Source organism: Podarcis liolepis (genome assembly GCF_965112155.1).
Source record: "Podarcis liolepis genome assembly, chromosome: 2".
NCBI lineage: Eukaryota > Metazoa > Chordata > Lepidosauria > Squamata > Lacertidae > Podarcis > Podarcis liolepis.
In genome coordinates, this window is record NC_139555.1 from 14,493,498 (window position 1) to 14,513,190 (window position 19,693).

A 19,693-nucleotide genomic window follows, 5' to 3' on the forward strand; every position below is an offset into this window, starting at 1 on the left:
CAGTATTCTAGTAAAGGTAAAGGGACCCCTGACCATTAGGTCCAGTCGTGACCGACTCTGGGGCTGCGGCGCTTATCTCGCTTTATTGGCCAAGGGAACCGGCGTTTGTCTGCAGACAGCTTCTGGGTCATGTGGCCAGGATGACTAAGCTGCTTCTGGCGAACCAGAGCAGCGCACAGAAACGCCGTTTACCTTCCCGCCGGAGTGGTACCTATTTATCTACTTGCACTTTGACGTGCTTTCGAACTGCTAGGTTGGCAGGAGCAGGGACCACACAACGGGAGCTCACCCCGTCACAGGGATTCGAACTGCCGACCTTCTGATTGGCAAGTCCTAGGCTCTGTGGCTTAACCCACAGCACCACCTGCGTCCCTCATTATTCTAGTAGCTGGTCCCATTGCACAATGGGACTTCCGTATATTCCCTTGAATCTGTTCTATGGGTTTCCCTCAACCCTCTGGAGCAGGGGAAGGGGAGGAGGCGAATGTTCTGTTGCACAAGCACAAACCATTGCACTGATGAAACAATTGCCGTGGTGCTATGTTGGATTCCACTCATGGCTTTTAGATTCCACTTTAACACCTTCCATTTATCTCTGTTGTGTTTCCCCAAACCAGGACCAAGAGAGACGAACCCCTTTGCATGCAGCTGCATACTTGGGAGACGCCCCTATTCTTGAACTCCTAATACTATCAGGTAAGAAGTGAAGGTGTATGTTTTGGTTGATAAGAGGTGAAGGAGGTCAGCTCTAGCAGCTTCAGGGCATTTGCTGAATAGAAAAAGAAAACCTTCTCTTTCTATCCTGAGGGAACTGGTGGCAGTTTGGTGCAGACTTGTATACTGTATTTTTCGCCCCATAAGACGCTCCGTCCCATAGGACGCACCTAGTTTTTTGGGGGGGGAAATAAAGGGGAAAAAATTTCCCCTCATTTTCCCCCCAAAAGCAGATCGGGGAAACAGAACCAGGTCGAGGAACAGCGGGATGGCGGCGCTGCGCCTCCCTGCTGTCCCCCGAGCTTATGGGGCTGGCCGATGTCTGCCCCGCGTGAGGGGCGTTCTGCATCAGGGCGCCCCCCCTGCGGGGCCGGCAGGCTGCTATCCGCAGCGTGGGGAGCCTTGCCGGGAAGTCCGGCAAGGCTCCCCATGCTGCGGATGTCTGCCTGGCGAGGGGGGCACTCTGCTTCAGGGCGCCCCGCCCGCCGGGCGGCAGACTGCTATCCGCAGCCTAGACATCCCTGCCGGACCTCCCGTAGGGCTGCCTAGGCTGCGGATGTGTTCCTGAAGCCTGGAGAGCGAGAGGGGTCGGTGCGCACCGACCCCTCTCGCTCTCCAAGCTTCAGCAAAAGCCTGCATTCGCCCCATAGGACGCACCCAGATTTCCCCTTCATTTTTGGAGGGGAAAAAGTGCGTCCTATAGGGCGAAAAATACGGTATATCACTGCCTAAACTGTCAGGGGGCAGAGTCACAGAGAGGATCGAGTAACACTGATAGATCCTGTGCAGTCCTGCAGTTGAGAACACTGACTTTAAACTGGGGTGGTAGCTGTATATTCCATGTTCAGTTCCAGCTTCAGGCAAATTGCTATTGCTCATCCTCTGTTAACAGGCCTTTAAGGCAGGAATTATAATGATCTACAATTTAAACAGTCAGAAGAATGAATGAGAGGATCGTAAAGTGCTTTCATATTAAAAGTGCTAAAGTTAGCAGATTGCTACTAGTAATATTATTGGAGTCATGATTCTGCAGCAGCAAAGATTTATGGAAACGTTCGAATTCAGTGAAGCTATTTTGAAACAGACAGCTCTATCCACTGTAACTCTTCCTGTGTAGATTGCAGGGCAGAGTTGGCTTTCTGGACAGTGAAGCCAGCACAGATGGTTCTCAACGCATATGCTAAATGTCTCCAAGTTAATGGTCATGGAAGAAGTTGGCTAGTGATGGTATATAATTTTAAAACAAGCGTTAGTTTTTGAAAGCTGCCGGTTTTCAGATATTTCTCTTTCGATGAGGATTGGGACACTAAATTGTGTGATCCTACTTGTACAAACGAATTATTCTTCCTTTTCAAGCATGTTTAAGCATGGCTTCTGAACATGGTATCTTTCGTTAAGAAGAATTTTGCATCTCTGTCCTTGTGAGAAAGTTCTGTGAGTCAGAGGTTCTTTTCATTTAAACAACTGGACTGCCTTTATCAGTTGCACAGTTAAAGTTAGTGGAAGTGAGACTGGATTTTGTACAGTTCAGGAGGCCAACATAACATTAACCTTGAGATGTGTGTGGTATTGATAATACCATGCTCTTCAGTCTAAGCAATAGCACAATCAATACGTGCACAACTTATTTGCAGCTTAGCTTTTTGAATGGTGGGCATTTTCTGAATACAGTGCCAATGTTCTCTTCCTCTTAATCCGTCTGCTGCCATTTTTGTTGCAAAACAAGTAAGACCCATATCTGCAAATACATGGTGAGATAATGGCTACAATCCTAGCTCCACTTACCAGGAAGCAAGCCCCATTGAATTCAGCAATACTTCTGAGTAAAACATGGTTAGGATTGCATTTTAAGGGGATAAATGGATTCTAATATTGGGTGCAGGGACAAGGGATGCTTTTCGTCAGTATATGATCTTGCTTTATCTCTCCTATCCACCTTGGGCAGGTGCTAACGTTAATGCAAAGGACACCCTTTGGCTAACCCCGTTACACCGTGCTGCAGCTTCTCGCAATGAGGTGGGTACTAGTTCCTTTGACCTGTTTTCATTCATCCTGTTAAAGTGGCAAAGGAAATGCTCTTTCTCATAGGACCCTCCTACAGCCACCCTTTCGGCAACTTCATTTCCCCCTTTATATGCCAGTGCTTACCCTGGGTCACAATGAAAACCAGTAGCTATCTTGAATGTCTGCAAACAAGAATTACCTTAATCGTGAAAGGTGGAGCAAGACCTGTTGCCTTCCTTGCAGTTCATCTTTGTGGGCCTTATTGTGACTTAATGTAGCTGTGTAAGTTTCAAGTGAGGAGGGGTCCTGCTACATCTTGGGTCCCTCAGATTTCCAATTGCTGTAGCCAGTACCTTCCCCCTCCCCTTTAATTAACATGGATGGACAAATCAGTTGTGTACCTGAAAAGAGTATGAAGTCAGAGTTACCTGTCCTTGAAGTTTGCTGGAATGAGGGAAATTACAGAATAGTGTGTTACGTTCCATAACCCCCATTCCATGGTCAGCATTTCTACTGAATGCCTATTTTGTCTGAATTAAGCTTCAATTTGTTACCCTTACTCTTGTCTATTACCAATTCAAAACATGGACCGGCTTCCCTGGAATTTGATGGAAAAGGGAGAGAGAGAGTTGGGTATCATTAGTACATTGGTGACACCAAACCCTAAAAATTAGTGGTTTAATGTGGATGCTAAATAGAACTGGGTACAAGATGGAACTAGGACATTGGCCAAGGGGTCGAACAGGAATCCCCCAGCAGCACCTTCTAGAACTACCCCTGGAACTCCACAAAATGAAGCCTGCAAGTCCTGTCCCAGTCAGATGATTACGAGAGTTGATGGTATTGAAAGCTGCCTAGATGGTCTTGCAGAACCAACAGAGAGATATCCCCTCTGCCAATTCCTGGTGTATATAGCCCACTAAGGTGACTAAATCTGCCTCAGTCCCATAATCAGACTTGAAGTAAGATTGAAATGGATCTAAATAATCCAACTTGCCTACCTGGAGTGTGATGCCACTCACAAACTCCGGCGTCTTGCCCAGAAATGGAGTACTGGGGACAGGCAAGAGAAATTATCCAATATGATGAGGTTCAAGGAAGCTTCTTAAAAGACATTACAGTCATACCTCGGGTTAAATTTGCTTCAAGTTGAGCGCGTTCGAGTTGTGCTCCGCGGCAACCCGGAAGTAACGGAGCGTGTTACTTCCGGGTTTCGCCACTTGCGCATGTGCAGACGCTCAAAATGATGTCACGTGCATGCGCAAAACTGACGCGCGCATGCGCAGACGTGCCGTCGCTAGATACGTTTACCTCTAGATGCGAACGGGGCTCCAGAACGGATCCCGTTCGTATCTAGAGGTACCACTGTAGTGCCCTTGCTTGATCAGTTCCCTTGGCAGCTATTATAAGCCAAGAAGGGCAAGCGTGGGGCACACACATAGGTAGGCCTCACCCTTCCATGGATCCTGTCCATATGCCTGAGCTGTACAAATTTAAACTGTCCCCTATAACTGGACAAGTTAGTCTAGGCTTGTCACCTGGTGCAGAGAAAGGATCAGGTGACCAGGCAGGAAAGCTCAGTAAAAGCTCCTCCTCTCCCCACTCCCAACTTTTTGGGACTGTGTAGAAAATAAGGTTAGTAACTTTTGTACACTTGTTTGCAAGGCTTCACTGGTTTACTTTAAAGTCATAAATCAATATTCTGCATCCCAGAGTGCCAAGATCTGCAATTTCCGCACAAGCTGAATGCGTTATGAACCTAATCTGGCCCTGTGTCACAGAGACAAGGCTGCTTCCAGTGAGCATTTTTAGCAGGATGAGGAATGGAGATTTGCGCAGAATGCATGGACATGGAAGCTCCCTTTTGCCCACAGACACACACATGCACACTCAGGGATCTAAATAGTGCAGTAAACTACAGTTGCCTTAATTTTCTCTCAGACTGTTCTTTTTAAAAAAAATAAAATAAAATGTTGGTATTAATATTTTATTGAAAAGGTTTCAATTATAAAGAAATAAACTGATACAAGGAAAAATAAAAAGGCAAAAAAATGTGTAGGAATATATACAGTAGATATATATATATATATATATGCAAATACAGTGGTACCTCATGTTAAGTACTTAATTCGTTCCGGAGGTCCGTTCTTAACCTGAAACTGTTCTTAACCCGAAGCACCACTTTAGCTAATGGGGCCTCCTGCTGCCGCCGCACCGCCGGAGCCCGATTTCTGTTCTTATCCTGAAGCAAAGTTCTTAACCTGAAGCACTATTTCTGGGTTAGCGGCGTGTGTAACCTGAAGCGTATGTAACCCGAGGTACCACTGTATACGAAAAATACCGTAACCCATCCATTCTTTTATATATTTGATATTATTATCACAGTCTGTTCTTGACACGGCATTGTAGAAAATGCCACCCCTTTCCTGACTGATGTATTATCTTAAACGCTGCTACATTAATTGAGAGGTAGAGAGGTTTGCATTGCCGTGAGTAGGATAACATCTATAACTTGATAATAGAGCAGCTTTTCATCCTAAGGGTGCTGTTGTAATGTGTTGCTATATTTCTCTGTAAAAGCAGAAAGTCGCTTTTTTTTTTTTGTACAGATGATTGTGGAGTAAGTTTTATGCCCTTAATTGCACAAAGACTGGGCTCCCAAGAGACTGTCCTCCTGGAAAAGCTTCCGCTGTTCCTCAGCAGAGTCTGTTAACTTGTGTAATTGCCTTTTCCTGCTGACCTCACAGCTTCAGGCCATTTCCAGCAGCCGAGAAGCACCACTTAAGCTGGCTCAATTAATTCACCTCTTTGCTTCAGAAAAGCGTCAGCATTTTCATTGATGCTTGACTTCCAGGGGCAGGGTGGGTGGTTCCTACTCCTGAGTTTGTAAGGCAGTGAGGAGAGACTGGTATATTTCCTTACGCAAATGAGGAAAAATGTAGGCCCCTGGGCTTCTTTTGCCTCCTGCCAAGCTTCTTACACCTCGCGGGCCACCAAAGAGCATTTGTTAGCTACAGGATCACAGTTACTTAGCGGCAGGATCACTCTAGAAGTCACCAGAGAGAGAACTAGGAATCCTATGGTGGCTTCAGCAAACTGTATGGGTTGAATCCGACAAAGTCATTATGTGAGCAAAATGACATGCTTGTACAGTAGTAGTATCATTGCTACTACAGTGGTACCTCGGGTTAAGTACTTAATTCATTCCGGAGGTCCGCACTTAACCTGAAACTGTTCTTAACCTGAAGCACCACTTTAGCTAATGGGGCCTCCCGCTGCCGCCGTGCCGCCAGAGCACGATTTCTGTTCTCATCCTGAAGCAAAGTTCTTAATCCGAGGTAATATTTCTGGGTTAGTGGAGTCTGTAACCTGAAGCGTATGTAACCTGGAGCATATGTAACCCGAGGTACAACTGTACAGGTACAGTGGTACCTCGGGTTATATACACTTCAGGTTACATACATACAGACTCCGCTAACCCAGAAATAGTGCTTCAGGTTAAGAACTTTACTTCAGGATGAGAACAGAAATTGTGTTCCGGCGGCGCGGCAGCAACAGGAGGCCCCATTAGCTAAAGTGGTGCTTCAGGTTAAGAACAGTTTCAGGTTAAGTACGGACCTCCGGAACGAATTAAGTACTTAACCCAAGGTACCACTGTATTACATTTATTGTTCATCATTCCCTAGCAGGTCCCAGGATTTAAAATTCTGTACAGTGGTACCTTGGTTCTCAGACTTAATCCGTTCCGGGAGTCCGTTCAACTCCCAAAACCGTTCGAAAACAAAGGCTTCCGATTGGCTGCAGGAGCTTCCTACACCCAAGCAGAAGCCGCGTCAGACATTTGGCTTCCTAAAAACATTTGCAAACCAAAACACTTATTTCCGAGTTTGCAGCGTTCAAGAGCCGATTTGTTCGACAACTAAGCTGTTCGAGCGCCAAGGTACCACTGTATTAAAAACAGGGTGGGTCTTAAAAACACAGGTCTCAGGTGTAAACAGGTGATCTTCAACATTTGCTGAAAGCTGTATAGTGAAGGTAGCAGATGCATCTCTGTGGGGAGGGAATTCCACAGCCCCCAGAGCATGGAGTACTAGGAGCAAGTCCTCACTTTCCAAAAGGGGGTGTAGCTGAAAACAGGCGCCCCCCAAGTCCTCAAGGTCATTTGAGCCTCAAGTGACAATGTTGGATCCAGGGATTACCCCCAAGCTACAAACCTGCTCCTTCCAGGGGAGTGCAACCCCATCTTACTCTTCCTGACGCCCCCCAAATCTGCTCTGGAGAGCTAGAGGAAAACCCAGAGCTGATGTGGCAGAAGTCGCATTGCATGAGCGGATGTCCTTCTGCTTGCACAGTTACTTTGCTGGCTGTAATCCTATACCAGGCAGCGTGGGCATATTATTGAAACCAAGCCAGCTGCTGTGTTTGTGAGGCCTTGGATCGAAAGCCCTTCTTGGCTGGGTTCTCATCTCCTGCCCCCACCTGAGGCTCACATGAACCCTTGCTGCTGCCTCCCCACCCTCTTCTCTGGTAGTCTCTAACACTCTCACCCTAGCTGTCTAGATCTTGAAGCTTTGACCTGACAGTAAGCTGCTTTTAGAGAGAAGACTTCCTTAGAATTCAGACAAATCTCATTTGAGCTCGAAGGCTTGACACACTGAAAGTATGAATCCGAACATTCTTGGCACCTTGGGGATTGGGGCAAAAGGAGACGGTTTCACATTATTGCCTTTTTAGTTGTTGCATCGATTCAGGTGCTTTATTTAATATTCTGCATATAGCAGGTGCCTGTAATACTTAAAACTCTTTGCCATCAGCAGACCAGCCAATAATGGACACCAAGACCTGATTTCTTAACTTCCCAGATGTTCTACCCTGGTTTGGGGCTTTTTGAGCCTCGCAGGGTTAAGAAGATGAAGGAGAGAAGGAATTGGTAATAGGATGAGGGATATATTGAGTTGTGCCTTACAGTGTTGGCTCCTCTTTCAGCCGTCAGCGTTCCTCATTGTGTGCCCACTTAGCTCTGCTAGATCACTGCAACTTGTAGTGCCTCATGCAAGAATGCTCTTGGTCCTTTTGATATATCCCAGCAGCAGATTCTGCAGTGTTTTAGGTTAGCTTTGTTTTAAAATTCCAGTTCTGCCATGCAGCTTGTTCCTTGGGTACCTCGGGTTAAGAACTTAATTCGTTCCGGAGGTCTGTTCTTAACCTGGAACTGTACTTAACCTGAAGCACCACTTTAGCTAATGGGGCCTCCTGCTGCTGCCGCGCCGCCAGAGCACAATTTGTGTTCTCATCCTTGCGGAAGGGACATGGAAGAGATTTGAAGGCCTCGGATATAAGATCACCAGGTTAATGTGCCAGACTATTGGGATAAAAAGGACTGACAATCCCGGGACCGGGGGGAAGGGATGCTGGAAGAAGATTGGATTGTTTTTATTCTCTTTTTTTATCATCAGAAATGTTTTATGAATGTTGCAAAAATGTTGAAATGAAATTACTTGGCTCTTGTAAGAATGTTTAAAGAATTAGGTAAAAAGGCAATGGTTATGAGAAGCTGGTAAAAATAAGATTTAAGTTTTAAGGTTTTTTATAAGATAAGATGAAAATAGAGCAAGGTAATGTAATGACAGAATATTATGAATTATGGAAAGGATTTGCTGTGACAATTATTAATCAAGATACAAGAGATGGGAGGAGGAGGAGGTCATGGAAAGAAGGTAATGAAAGTGGAGAATTTGAAAATGATGGTTTTTTCCGGTTTTTTCTGTTTTTGTCTTTTTTCTCTGTAATTTTGTCTTTTTTTTCTTTGTAATTTTAAAAATTCTTTTTTCAATAAATATCATTATATATATAAAAAAATCTGTTCTCATCCTGAAGTAAAGTTCTTAACCCGAGGTACTATTTCTGGGTTAGCGGAGTCTGTAACCTGAAGCGTATGTAACCTGAATTGTATGTAACCCGAGGAACCACTGTATTCCTCTAGCGATTCTTTGCCTTTTCTCAAGCAGTCTTTTAAAAAAGACCTTTCTGTCTGTGTTCTGTCCCTGGCAGAAGGCACTTAACCTCCTCCTAAAGCACTCTGCGGACGTCAACGCTCGCGACAAGTATTGGCAAACACCACTGCACGTTGCCGCTGCCAACAGAGCCACCAAGTGTGCTGAGGCCATCATCGCCCTGCTAAGTAGTGTTAATGTGGCAGACCGCACCGGCCGGACAGCACTGCACCATGCTGTACACAGTGGGCACATTGAGGTAAGGGTGCGCTTCTTTTCATGGAGGGTTTTCTGTGCATTCCAGCTCTGTTGGATAAGTAGTGAAATGGGGGGAGGGTCCTAGTCCGAAAAGCATTTGGGGCTTAAGACAGAACAACACTGCGTGGAAAACTCACGCTGTGAAACTCAAGGAGCTGCTGTTGTTGTGAGGAAACACCTTTCCGCTTGACACTTTTCTGCTGCGACCCCGCCCTTTGCAACCCACTTCTTTCCTCCCACGGTTTCAAACTTGTTTCTTGGAGGAGAGATTTGCCTTCAGGCAAAAAGAGCAGGCTGTCAGGGTTGGGTTGCAGCAGACAAGCAACAGGTAGGGAGCAAGTTCAGCTCCCCTCTGCCGCTTGTGCACGTTGTTGGCCCTTCCTAAAACCTGCTTCCCCCTGATATTTATTTAATCTATTGACTTCCTTCCAAAGAAGCCCAGGTTGGCAAAGACTTCTTTGATTAAAAGAATACAATTAAGAAGAAAATAAAAATGTTTAAAAACCGTCAGAAGCACCTGAAAAACAATAAAGCACCTGAAAAACCAATGTAAGAGCAGATGCAACCAAGTCACAGAAGCAGATGCAGTGGTGTTGATACATATGTTTGTAATTCTGACTTTTAGGGTCCTATAAAGAGATCCTTTGCTCCTCCTACAGACTCCCTGAACGATGACAGGAACTCTTTGGGCAATATGTTCAAGGTGTTGCATATCTGCATTTGCGCTCCGGAGCCTGTCATATGGCCTATAATGTAGAATCTAGCAGTTGTCACAGGGACCCTGCTGGCTGTGCTTTCGCTTTCTGAAGAGAAACAAGTTTCTAGTCCTTATAGCTTTAAAGAAGATTCTCAGAAAATGTGGTTCCTCTTCTCCCGCCACCAGTATTTCAAACACAGAGGAAGCGCACAGAAGAGTGAACTACTGTATTTTTCGCCCTATAGGATGCACTTTTCCCCCTCCAAAAATGAAGGGGAAATGTGTGTGCGTCCTATGGGGCGAATGCAGGCTTTCGCTGAAGCCTGGAGAGCGAGAGGGGTCGGTGCGCACCGACCCCTCTCGCTCTCCAGGCTTCAGGAAGCTATCCGCAAGCCTTGCGAGCCCAGCAGGAGTTCCTGCCGGGCTTGCAAGGCTTGCGGGCGGCAGCCCGAAGCACGGGTAACGCTCCGGAGCGCACCCCGGGCTTTGGGCAGATATCGGCCAGCCCCACAAGCTCGGGGGACAGCGGGGAGGCGGAGCGCCGCTATTCCCCGACCTGGTTTGGAGGCTGGCGGTGGGGAGAAGCAAGCTTCTCCCCACCGCCAGCCCCACGAGCTCAGGGGACAACGGGGCAAGCCGCTGCCCCACAGAGGCTAGGGAGGCTGTCCCTGAAGGCAGAAGAGGGAGACGGAGCGCTCCGTCTCCCTCTTCTAGCTTGGGGGGAGGGGGAATAAAAAAAAGTTCCTTGATTCCCCCCCCCCCCAAAAAAAAACTAGGTGCGCCCTATGGGCCGGTGCGTCCTATGGGGCGAAAAATACGGTATATATTTCAGCCTTCCTTCCTGCACAACAACAAAACAGGAACAAAAGTTCAGCACGCGGGGTTGTATCTAACATGAGTCCTGCTCACAGATGACCCATTGCATTTAATATACCTCCGTTATGTCCATTAATATCAGCAGATCTGTTCTGAGTGTGCCTCATGTTGGATACATCCTCCTGCCCCAGAAATGCCAACCACAAGGGAGACAATACAGAATGATGGAAAGGGTAACCTCAGCTATAAAAGTGCCAGAATTTCATTTTGTTTGGAAGCTCAAAATGCTGGCCCCTTTCTTCAGATTGTGTATAGTGTCACTTTCCTACTTAATTGCCAGGCAGAGGTGCAGTTACATGCTTATCTGCCTTCCAAAGCTAGCTTTGCTGAGAAATAAAACCTGGCTCCCAGTCGAGGACACATTTCTCTTATGTAATAAAGGTGGTCTTTGGGGCATCACCTAACCTAGACCTTCCCTTGCTGCTTCTGTTTGCTGTTAGGTGTGCCAGTGGTGCATGGAAACTGTGTATGAGTAGGTGCCAAGAAGAGAGGAGTTGAGTGGGGAAATGGCTCAGAATTTATATTTGTATTTATTCGTTAATGTGGCTTTATTTGTTATTTCTGTGACATTCGTTGTTGCTTTTGTTTTATTTGCCTATACACCACTTGGATATATTTTCATATGTTAAGCAGTACAGAGATTGCCTTAAAAAGCCCTAAATAATAAAGCCCAAGGAGACAGGTGCTGATTCTACAGCACTGCACCAGCAGGAAGTTCTAAGTAAATGGACATGCTTTTGTAAAAAAATAAATAAATAAATTCCTGTTTGTGACTCTTTTCTTCTCCACCTTTTCTTAGATGGTTAACCTGCTCTTAAATAAAGGGGCCAATCTGAGCACATGCGACAAGAAGGAGAGACAGCCAATACATTGGGCAGCCTTCCTTGGTATGTTTTTCTCTTCCTTTTGCAGGCCCTCTGATCTTTATCTCTCTCTCTCTCTCGTTTGTGTGAGAGAGAGCGTGTGTGTTGTGATCACACACACACACAAGAGCAAGAGTGTGTGTTGTAATCATATACATGGATCTTTGAGGAGGAGCCTATATGTAAAAAGATAGAATATTCTGAATACATGTCCAGCAAAGAATGCAGGATATTGGAGCCAAGACTGGGCGTATAAGTCAACCCCCCAAATTGGCAGCTGCCAATTTGGGGGGTCATCTTATACGCCCAGTCACCTAATACACCGGAATCTACAGTAAGTACTACTGCGGCACTCTGGCTTCCGTCATGGTGTTCCGTTGCACCAGAAGCGGTTTAGCCATGCTTTCCACATGACATGGAAAGCTGTCTGTGGACAAACACCGGCTCCCTCAGCCTGAAAAGCAAGATGAGTGCCGCACCCCATTTTTGACTGGACTTAACCGTCAGGAGTTCTTTATCTTTGCCTTTTAATGAGAGATAGGCGATGTGCCCTGATTGCTCAGAAAATGTTACATAAAATGCCTTTGGGGTTACACCACTCCCAGTTTCCCAGTTGCTCCACAATATGGTGGGCCTGAGTCAAACCAAGTAACTGTTGGGATACTGCCAGGGAGATAAAGTCCATCATGGCCCCCAAGCCGGCTGCCGGACGATCCATGGATCCCTGTAGTCACGCAGTATGAGCTTTTAGTGACACGAGTTTCCTGGAAATACCTTGCCACATTCCAGGGCTCATGCACACCTTTTATCAGCAGATAATGCACAGCAAAAGTCGCACCCAGGAGAGTATTATTTACAGGCTATTCAGCGTTGATCAGAACAAAGAAAGACATGACTGTTCTGCGTCACCGACAGAGAGAGAAATCGAAAGCAATAGGAAACATAAACATCCTGTGAACAGGAAATACGCAGGCTGTGACACAAACACCCTGCTCCCTTTTAAGGTGGAACGGAAATATCCTAACAGTAACAGGGTGGCCATTTGCACATAGCTGATAGGAAGTGAGACAAAAGGGAGCACTCATGATTATGTCCAGAAGCAGGAATCCAGTGAAGAGCCAAGGTGGAGGAAGACCATGACTTCAGAGGGCACTCCATGTGAGCAGGAGTCCCAAGTAGGAGCCAACCGCTGTACAAACTCAGCTGATGTGGTGGTGCCTCCCAATTCTTAAGGACGGGTTTAACTCTGGGCACCATTTTGAAAATGGCACATGGGGATTTGTACTCATTGTACTTGCTTCATTCGCCTCAAGAGTTAGGCCATCGCAATATGCTATGGTGATGAGAATGATGATTGATTGTTGAATCCGCTGCTTAAAGACTACCTTCTGATTCTTTTTCTCCTAATGGAAGGAGTTCTCTTTAGGGGAAGGCTTCTTTTCCTTCAAAGATATCTCCACCCAGAGGGAACCTAGTCACACAAACAGTCATTAAGATACACCAGCAGCTATTAACATACTATCTAGAGCTATTAACACCTCATTAGTCTTTTTTTGCACTTCAGCTGAGAAAGGGGGGGGGGAAGAGGGGAGAGCTGCTTTTTTTCTACATTAAAGAAGAAAGCTGCATGTTTAATCATCCCTTTTGTACTCTTCCTACTTTTTTTTCTTTGCCAAGCATGTAAAGCTTGAATGTTCACGAGTTAAATGCGCACAGGTTGCAATTTACTCTTTTAGGGCCATAGGTTTGGTTTATGAAATTATATAAAGCAAAACTGTGCTCAAATTAAACTGCCATTATCTTTTTTAAAAACACCAAAACAAAAGGTGTAATTGAAAGAAATGGACCGCCAAAGCATAGAAACCTGAAGTAAGTCTAGAGGTTGAGCAGATAAATATATATGGAAGTGGCAAGTAGGGAAAACATATAGATCACAGTATGCAGCCCTGTCCCTGTGTCAGATGCCCTCTATATCTGCCCATAAGCTGTTAAGCACAGAGCAGCAGAGAAGAAAAGTTTGAAATCTTTCATAGTATGGTAGACGCTGAATCTAAAATTCGAATATCCTCGTTTTGGGTGCTTTTTCTATCACCCAGTCCATAGAAGGAGGAGGGAGAAAGATTCCTGATCTCGTGAAATTCCTGGCAGGACAAAGAAATGAAATCTTGCAGAAATCACCACATTTGGCTGTCTATAACGTCGTGAATTGGCTCAGACAACCTTTTAAGGCAGCAAAATCCACAGCTCGGCAATAACTATTAGCACCAGCCAAAATATTGCAAAAAGCGTGGCAATTTTTGATTCTGTGGATTCAGGAGTGGTTTATCCCTCCCTATAGTCCAATGTTACCTTCATTGGCTTCCAACATAAGGAGCAGATCTGTATGGGAGTGGGAAGCCTTGTTCAAATTGCTGTCTCTCTCTGTGTTTGCCTGTGTTGCCTCTCTGTGTTTGTTATACCTCTCTGTGCTTGTACATTGCCTCCTCCCAGGGCATCTGGAAGTCTTGAAGCTGCTTGTGGCCCGAGGAGCTGACGTTACGTGCAAGGACAAGAAGGGTTACACACTGCTGCACACGGCAGCAGCCAGCGGCCAGATCGAGGTTGTGAAACACCTGCTGAGGCTTGGAGTAGAGGCAAGTGCTGCGAATGTACCAACTCAGTGGGCACTGCTCCTGCTTATTCTGACAGTACTCTTAACAGTGTGTACCTGTACTTTGAAACATGTGCAGGCATAGTTTCAGACAGGTTAGGTGCTGCAGGGGAGGGGATTATTGCAACAATATGGAAAAACCTGGAAGCAGCTTTGTCACACGGATCTTCATCATGAAATGCATGTAGGTAGCCCCAGTGTTAACAATGCTTCCCCCTTGCGATACGAGTTTTCAAGATACAGGTGTTTAAAAATAAATGTTTGGAAGTAACTGTATGTGGATGCTAACTGCCGTCTTGGTGTTATTTTACCGGTGATTTCTAATGCCTGCTGGATTCTGTCTCCACAACCAGCGCAACAGGCAGGAAAAAGCTGTATGTATGCAAGGGCATGTACTGCTTATCTTTTAATTGAAACCCAAGGTTTTATACCGGCTTCAACAAACTCCCTGCTTATACCTGCTGCTGCTGTTTTTAGCTAGCCGATCTATTTTCCCCAAAAATAAATAAATGAAAAAATAAAAAGTTGAATAAAAAGTTAATGTGAGCAGGCAAGCACAGTAGGTTGGGCTAAGAAGCAAGTGTATACCTGAAGGAGCGTCTCCACCCCCATCGTTCAGCCCGGACACTGAGATCCAGCGCCGAGGGCCTTCTGGCGGTTCCCTCATTGCGAGAAGTGAGGTTACAGGGAACCAGACAGAGGGCCTTCTTGGTAGTGGTGCCTCCCCTATGGAATGCCCTCCCTTCAGATGTGAAGGAAATAAGCAGCTATCTTCTCTTTAAAAGACATCTGAAGGCAGCCCTGTTTAGAGAAGTTTTTAATATTTAATGCTGCATTGTTTTTAACACTTGATTGGAAGCTGCCCAGAGTGGCTGGGGAAACTCAGCCAGATGGGCGGGGTATAAATAATAAATTGTTGTTGTTGTTGTTATATTTGAAGGAGCTTCTGTGGCCTTGGGCAGCCCAATAATGTAGTTGCTGCTCTTCTTTCTCACCAAGCCCTCTCTGTGCAGCATTGATACAGCACGTTCACATGCTTGCCTTTTCACACTTGTCCTTGTAGATTGATGAACCAAATTTCTTTGGCAACACTGCACTTCACATTGCCTGTTACATGGGCCAGGATGCTGTGGCCAATGAACTGGTCAACTACGGCGCCAATGTCAATCAGCCCAATGAGAAGGGCTTCACCCCCCTGCACTTTGCTGCCGTCTCCACCAACGGAGCCCTGTGCCTGGAACTTCTCGTCAACAACGGAGCTGACGTGAACTTTCAGGTATGAGCCCTCAAGTCAGGATTCGGTCAGGCTTTGAGGGAAGGAGGTGGGGAGGCTCAGCGAGGATGGGAGAACTAAAAGTAAATTTATATCGTAGTTAGCAGGACATGTCCACTTGCTAACTTGCTGTGATGTTTTCAGAGTAAAGAAGGGAAGAGTCCTTTGCACATGGCTGCCATTCACGGACGGTTTACACGCTCTCAAATTCTCATACAAAACGGTAAGCTCTCAGTCGCCTTTCGGTATTTATGCTTAATATTTAACAGTCTTCCTTCAGAGTTATTCACTTTTCCTTGCAGTCCCTCCCAGTTCTTCCTTATAATTTGCAGAGTAATGTTGTGCCTGTAGACATTTCAGATGTATGTATTTTGTTTCACTTGCAATGGTTTACCTCGTGTATAATTTAAGCAAATTCTTTTCTTACGCTGAGGTTGGCAGTCAAAACCAAAGTCCAGTTTACTGTGAGGAGGTTTAATACAATGAAACCATAACATTGTTCCATAAAAATCAGATCTAACCCCTTGGTTTTCACAGTATTCCTTGAACCACAGAAGCATCAGTTGGTCCACGCTTAACTCATGTCCTTACTGTTCTGAAGTCATGCCCCAAATATAAGTGAGTTATTTAAAGTAAAACGAAGGCATTAGCAGTAGAGCCAAAAGGACTGAAAATCATTCCTTGTCAGATCTAGTACAGGAGTTGCCAGCTGGAATTTTGAAGAAGTGCTTTGAGCATTAGTCACAAAATGGCCGCCATTGGAGTGAAACATTACACAAAATGGCTGTCTTGGCGTTGTGGCATAACACAAAATGGCTGCCATATAAAAAAGCTTATCTTTCTTTAGTTTTTTCTTTTCCCTTTCTCCCGTTTTCTCTTTCTTTGGGTTTCTCCTATTTTCTTCCTTCTGACTTCGTTCTCTTTTAGACTAACTAGCTTAGAATATATATATAAAGATACTTTGTAATGGGCATGTATTTTTTATATATTTGAATAAGTATATATATGTTGAAGGAGGCCTGTTTAGGAGAGGCTGAGCCAGTGCAAACAGGAACTGAGCAGGGAGACCAAGTGGTCTCCTGTGCGTTGGGGATTTTTGAGGGGATATTTACTGATACCTTTTGCGGAGGTATTGATGGGCACACTGATCTAGTACATTTCACTTCCCTTCCTGCCAAGCCAGAGTTGTCCCTTACTTCTGGTCAGTTTGAAGAACAAAGTAAATAATGAATCCTGCTTGCTTTTCTAGGCAGTGAGATTGACTGCGCTGACAAATATGGCAATACCCCCCTCCATGTTGCTGCTAGATACGGCCACGAGCTGCTAATTAGTACTTTGATGACGAATGGTGCTGATACTGCAAGGCAAGGACTTTTTCTTCTTAATGTGGCATCAGTCAGGAGGAAGATACAGTGGGTCACATTTCAGATCACTTGTAATGAATTACGAGTTCGCGTGTACCACATTTGGACACACATTTTGGATAAAGAGTGGTGGATGGTTGAGTGCTGCTTTCAACCTTTTTCGTGCATGTGTGTATGGAGTAACACCTGCCCTACATTAGTGATTGCAAATTCACCAATTATTTGCTTCATGCAGAGTGAAAATTTTGTACATTTTGTATACTCACCCAGAAATGGGGTTATTTCTGGGACCACCTCTCCTGGTACGTCCCACAGGAATTTCCAGTCTTCAAACGAAAACATCCTGAAGGTCCCAGGCCACAGAGAGGTTAGGCTGGCCTCAACTAGAGCCCGGGCTTTTTCGGCTGTGGCTCCGATCTGGTGGAACACTCTGTCACAAGAGACTAGGGCCCTGCGGGACTTGACATCTTTCCGCAGGGCCTGCAAGACAGAGCTGTTCCACCAGGCCTTTGGCCAGGGCACAGCCTGACTCCCTCCTTTGGCAATCTTCATAGAACTCTAGCCCAATGGTTGCCATCAATTTGATTTGAATGAATTTTATAATGAAATGATTTTAGAATGTTGTATTATTTTATTGTTGTTAGTCGCCCTGAGCCCGGCTTTGGCTGGATATAAATTTGGCTGGATATAAATATTTATTATTATTATTATTGTGCTAGCGACACGGAAACTTAGTTCTGTGTTGCTGCTGGCTGTGTTTTCCACCTTGATGTCGGGTGGTGTGTGTGTGTGTGTTTCTCTCTCTCTCTCTCTCTCTCTCTCTCACACACACACACACACACACACACACAATAATTCTTTCTTTTGGTTTGCCAGGCGTGGGATCCATGACATGTTCCCCTTGCACTTAGCTGTTCTCTTTGGATTCTCAGACTGTTGTCGTAAGCTACTTTCCTCAGGTATGTGGATAGCACACCCCTTGCTTGTCCTCTCACTTCAGGTTTTGGAGTAGGGTTGTGTTCATAGGAAGCCACAGTCCATTCTCCATATGTGCCTGAATTCAGAGTAAGGTAGCCAGCTGGGGCTGATGGGAATTGTAGTTCAACAACATCTGGAGTGCCAAGGGTTCCCCACACCTGGTCCAAGGGAGGTTGCTGGGAGACGGTATTTTTTCGTTGTTTGGGGCAAGGGACAACCCAGAGCTTGTTGAGAAAAATAAGGTTTAGCTTATCTTGCTCTGAGGTAGACAGTGGAGTGAAATTTTCTGATTCCTTCATCTGTGCCAAAATGTACCACTCCCCACAGTTTTTTGCACACACATTCTAAGCTCAAATAATACACGAGCTTGCTTACTTTGCATTAAGTTGTCCATTGCACATGCTTTCTTCTTAGCTTAATTACCTTATTTCTCCGTTTATAAGACTAGGTTTTTTTCCTAAAAAATAATGTCAAAAATTAGGAGGTGTCTTATACATGGATAGGGATGCGAGTGGCGCTGTGGGTTAAACCACAGAGCCTAGGACATGCCAATCTGAAGGTTGGCGGTTCGAATCCCTGCAACGGGGTGAGCTCCCGTTGCTCGGTCCCTGCTCCTGCCAACCTAGCAGTTTGAAAGCACATCAAAGTGCAAGTAGATAAATAGGTACCGCTCCGGCAGGAAGGTAAATGGTGTTTCTGTGCGCTGCTCTGGTTCGCCAGAAGTGGCTTAGTCATGCTGGCCACATGACCCGGAAGCTGTACGCCGGCTCCCTCGGCCAATAAAGCAAGATGAGCGCCGCAACCCCAGAGTCGGTCACGACTGGACCTAATGGTCAGGGGTCCCTTTACCTTTTATACATGGATAGTGCCAAGGCTGGACTGGCGATTAGTTGTTGCTGCGAAAATAGGGGGCGTCTTATACATAGGGGCATCTTTTTCTCTCCCCCCCTCCCCTTATACATAGGGGCATCTTATAGATGGGAAAAATATGGTATTTGGGCTTTGAAATCCTTCCTGACTTCCTAGATTTAGGTTTGGGTCTGTAGAGCTGGTATACTGCTGGTAAGGAACAGTGTGGTAGGAGAAATATAAATCATTGAGGACCAGAATGTGCTCTTCACTGTCTGACAAGTAACAAGGCACAGAAAGCCCATCAACTGAACAATTGAGCTCTGCACTTGTGAAGGATTATTGAGACATTTTAGAAATCTGAACTCCAGATAATAAACTTCCCATGGAAACCCTGGCCAGAGTCATGGACTTGACCATGAACCTTAGTTCTTTGCTGTTTTCTGATTCACAGGTCAGTTGTACAGCATCGTCTCTTCACTTAGCAATGAGCATGTGCTGTCTGCAGGCTTTGATATCAATACGCCAGATAACCTCGGGAGGACCTGTCTCCATGCTGCTGCTTCCGGAGGGTGAGTAGTCAGTCAGTTTGTTACTCAGGCAAGATATTCTTCAGAACTGATCTGCATGATTGCGCTGTTTCTTATTCCCATCTCACTGGCTACCTTTGTTTAAGTAAAGAGGAGGGAAAGGTTAAAAGACTGTCTGGCTTTGTTTATTTCTGTTTAAGTACTGTACAGCTGTGGTGGTGTAATCAAATTGAAGCTCTCTCCTAATCCCCAGTGTTCAGAGCTAATATTGGGAGATTACTTGTTTGTGTGAAGTGGAATTTCCAATTGCACTTCAGAACAAATATGGGAAGATTTGCTTTGATCCAGCAAACATACCATAAGGGAGAAGAATCTGTTTCTCAAGGGCTCCATGCAACCTTCAGCCTAATTACCTGTGGGAGGGGAAGAAGCCATAAGGAAGGAAGGGTGAGAAAAGCATGGTGGAGGGAGCAAAATTTAGCAGAAAGTGGTGGTAAGGGGCAGGGGGGGACCTTTTGCAAGCAAGCAATTCAGACCTCTAGCAAGAGTGATCTGTGTCTTTTTCTCAGCATCCCACTGAACCGGGTGGAAGTGGGGAGAGAAAAAAAGGATGCCCCACCCACTTTTGGTTAATTTTCCCCCTT

The 19,693-nt window shown here is 45.5% G+C and overlaps 1 protein-coding gene across 2 annotated transcripts in view; it reads left to right on the forward strand.

Moving 5' to 3' along the window:
• The window catches only part of ANKRD52 (ankyrin repeat domain 52), a 73,959-nt gene that overhangs the window by 14,262 nt on the left and 40,004 nt on the right, over nucleotides 1-19,693 (forward strand). For both annotated transcript variants that reach the window (XM_083489916.1, XM_083489915.1), the window contains exons 3-12: nucleotides 618-696; nucleotides 2,660-2,730; nucleotides 8,770-8,970; nucleotides 11,342-11,429; nucleotides 13,896-14,038; nucleotides 15,119-15,331; nucleotides 15,473-15,551; nucleotides 16,578-16,692; nucleotides 17,569-17,651; nucleotides 18,974-19,091. In XM_083489916.1, coding sequence (XP_083346042.1) covers nucleotides 618-696; nucleotides 2,660-2,730; nucleotides 8,770-8,970; nucleotides 11,342-11,429; nucleotides 13,896-14,038; nucleotides 15,119-15,331; nucleotides 15,473-15,551; nucleotides 16,578-16,692; nucleotides 17,569-17,651; nucleotides 18,974-19,091 — 1,190 coding nt within the window. The remainder of the gene's footprint in view (nucleotides 1-617; nucleotides 697-2,659; nucleotides 2,731-8,769; nucleotides 8,971-11,341; nucleotides 11,430-13,895; nucleotides 14,039-15,118; nucleotides 15,332-15,472; nucleotides 15,552-16,577; nucleotides 16,693-17,568; nucleotides 17,652-18,973; nucleotides 19,092-19,693) is intronic.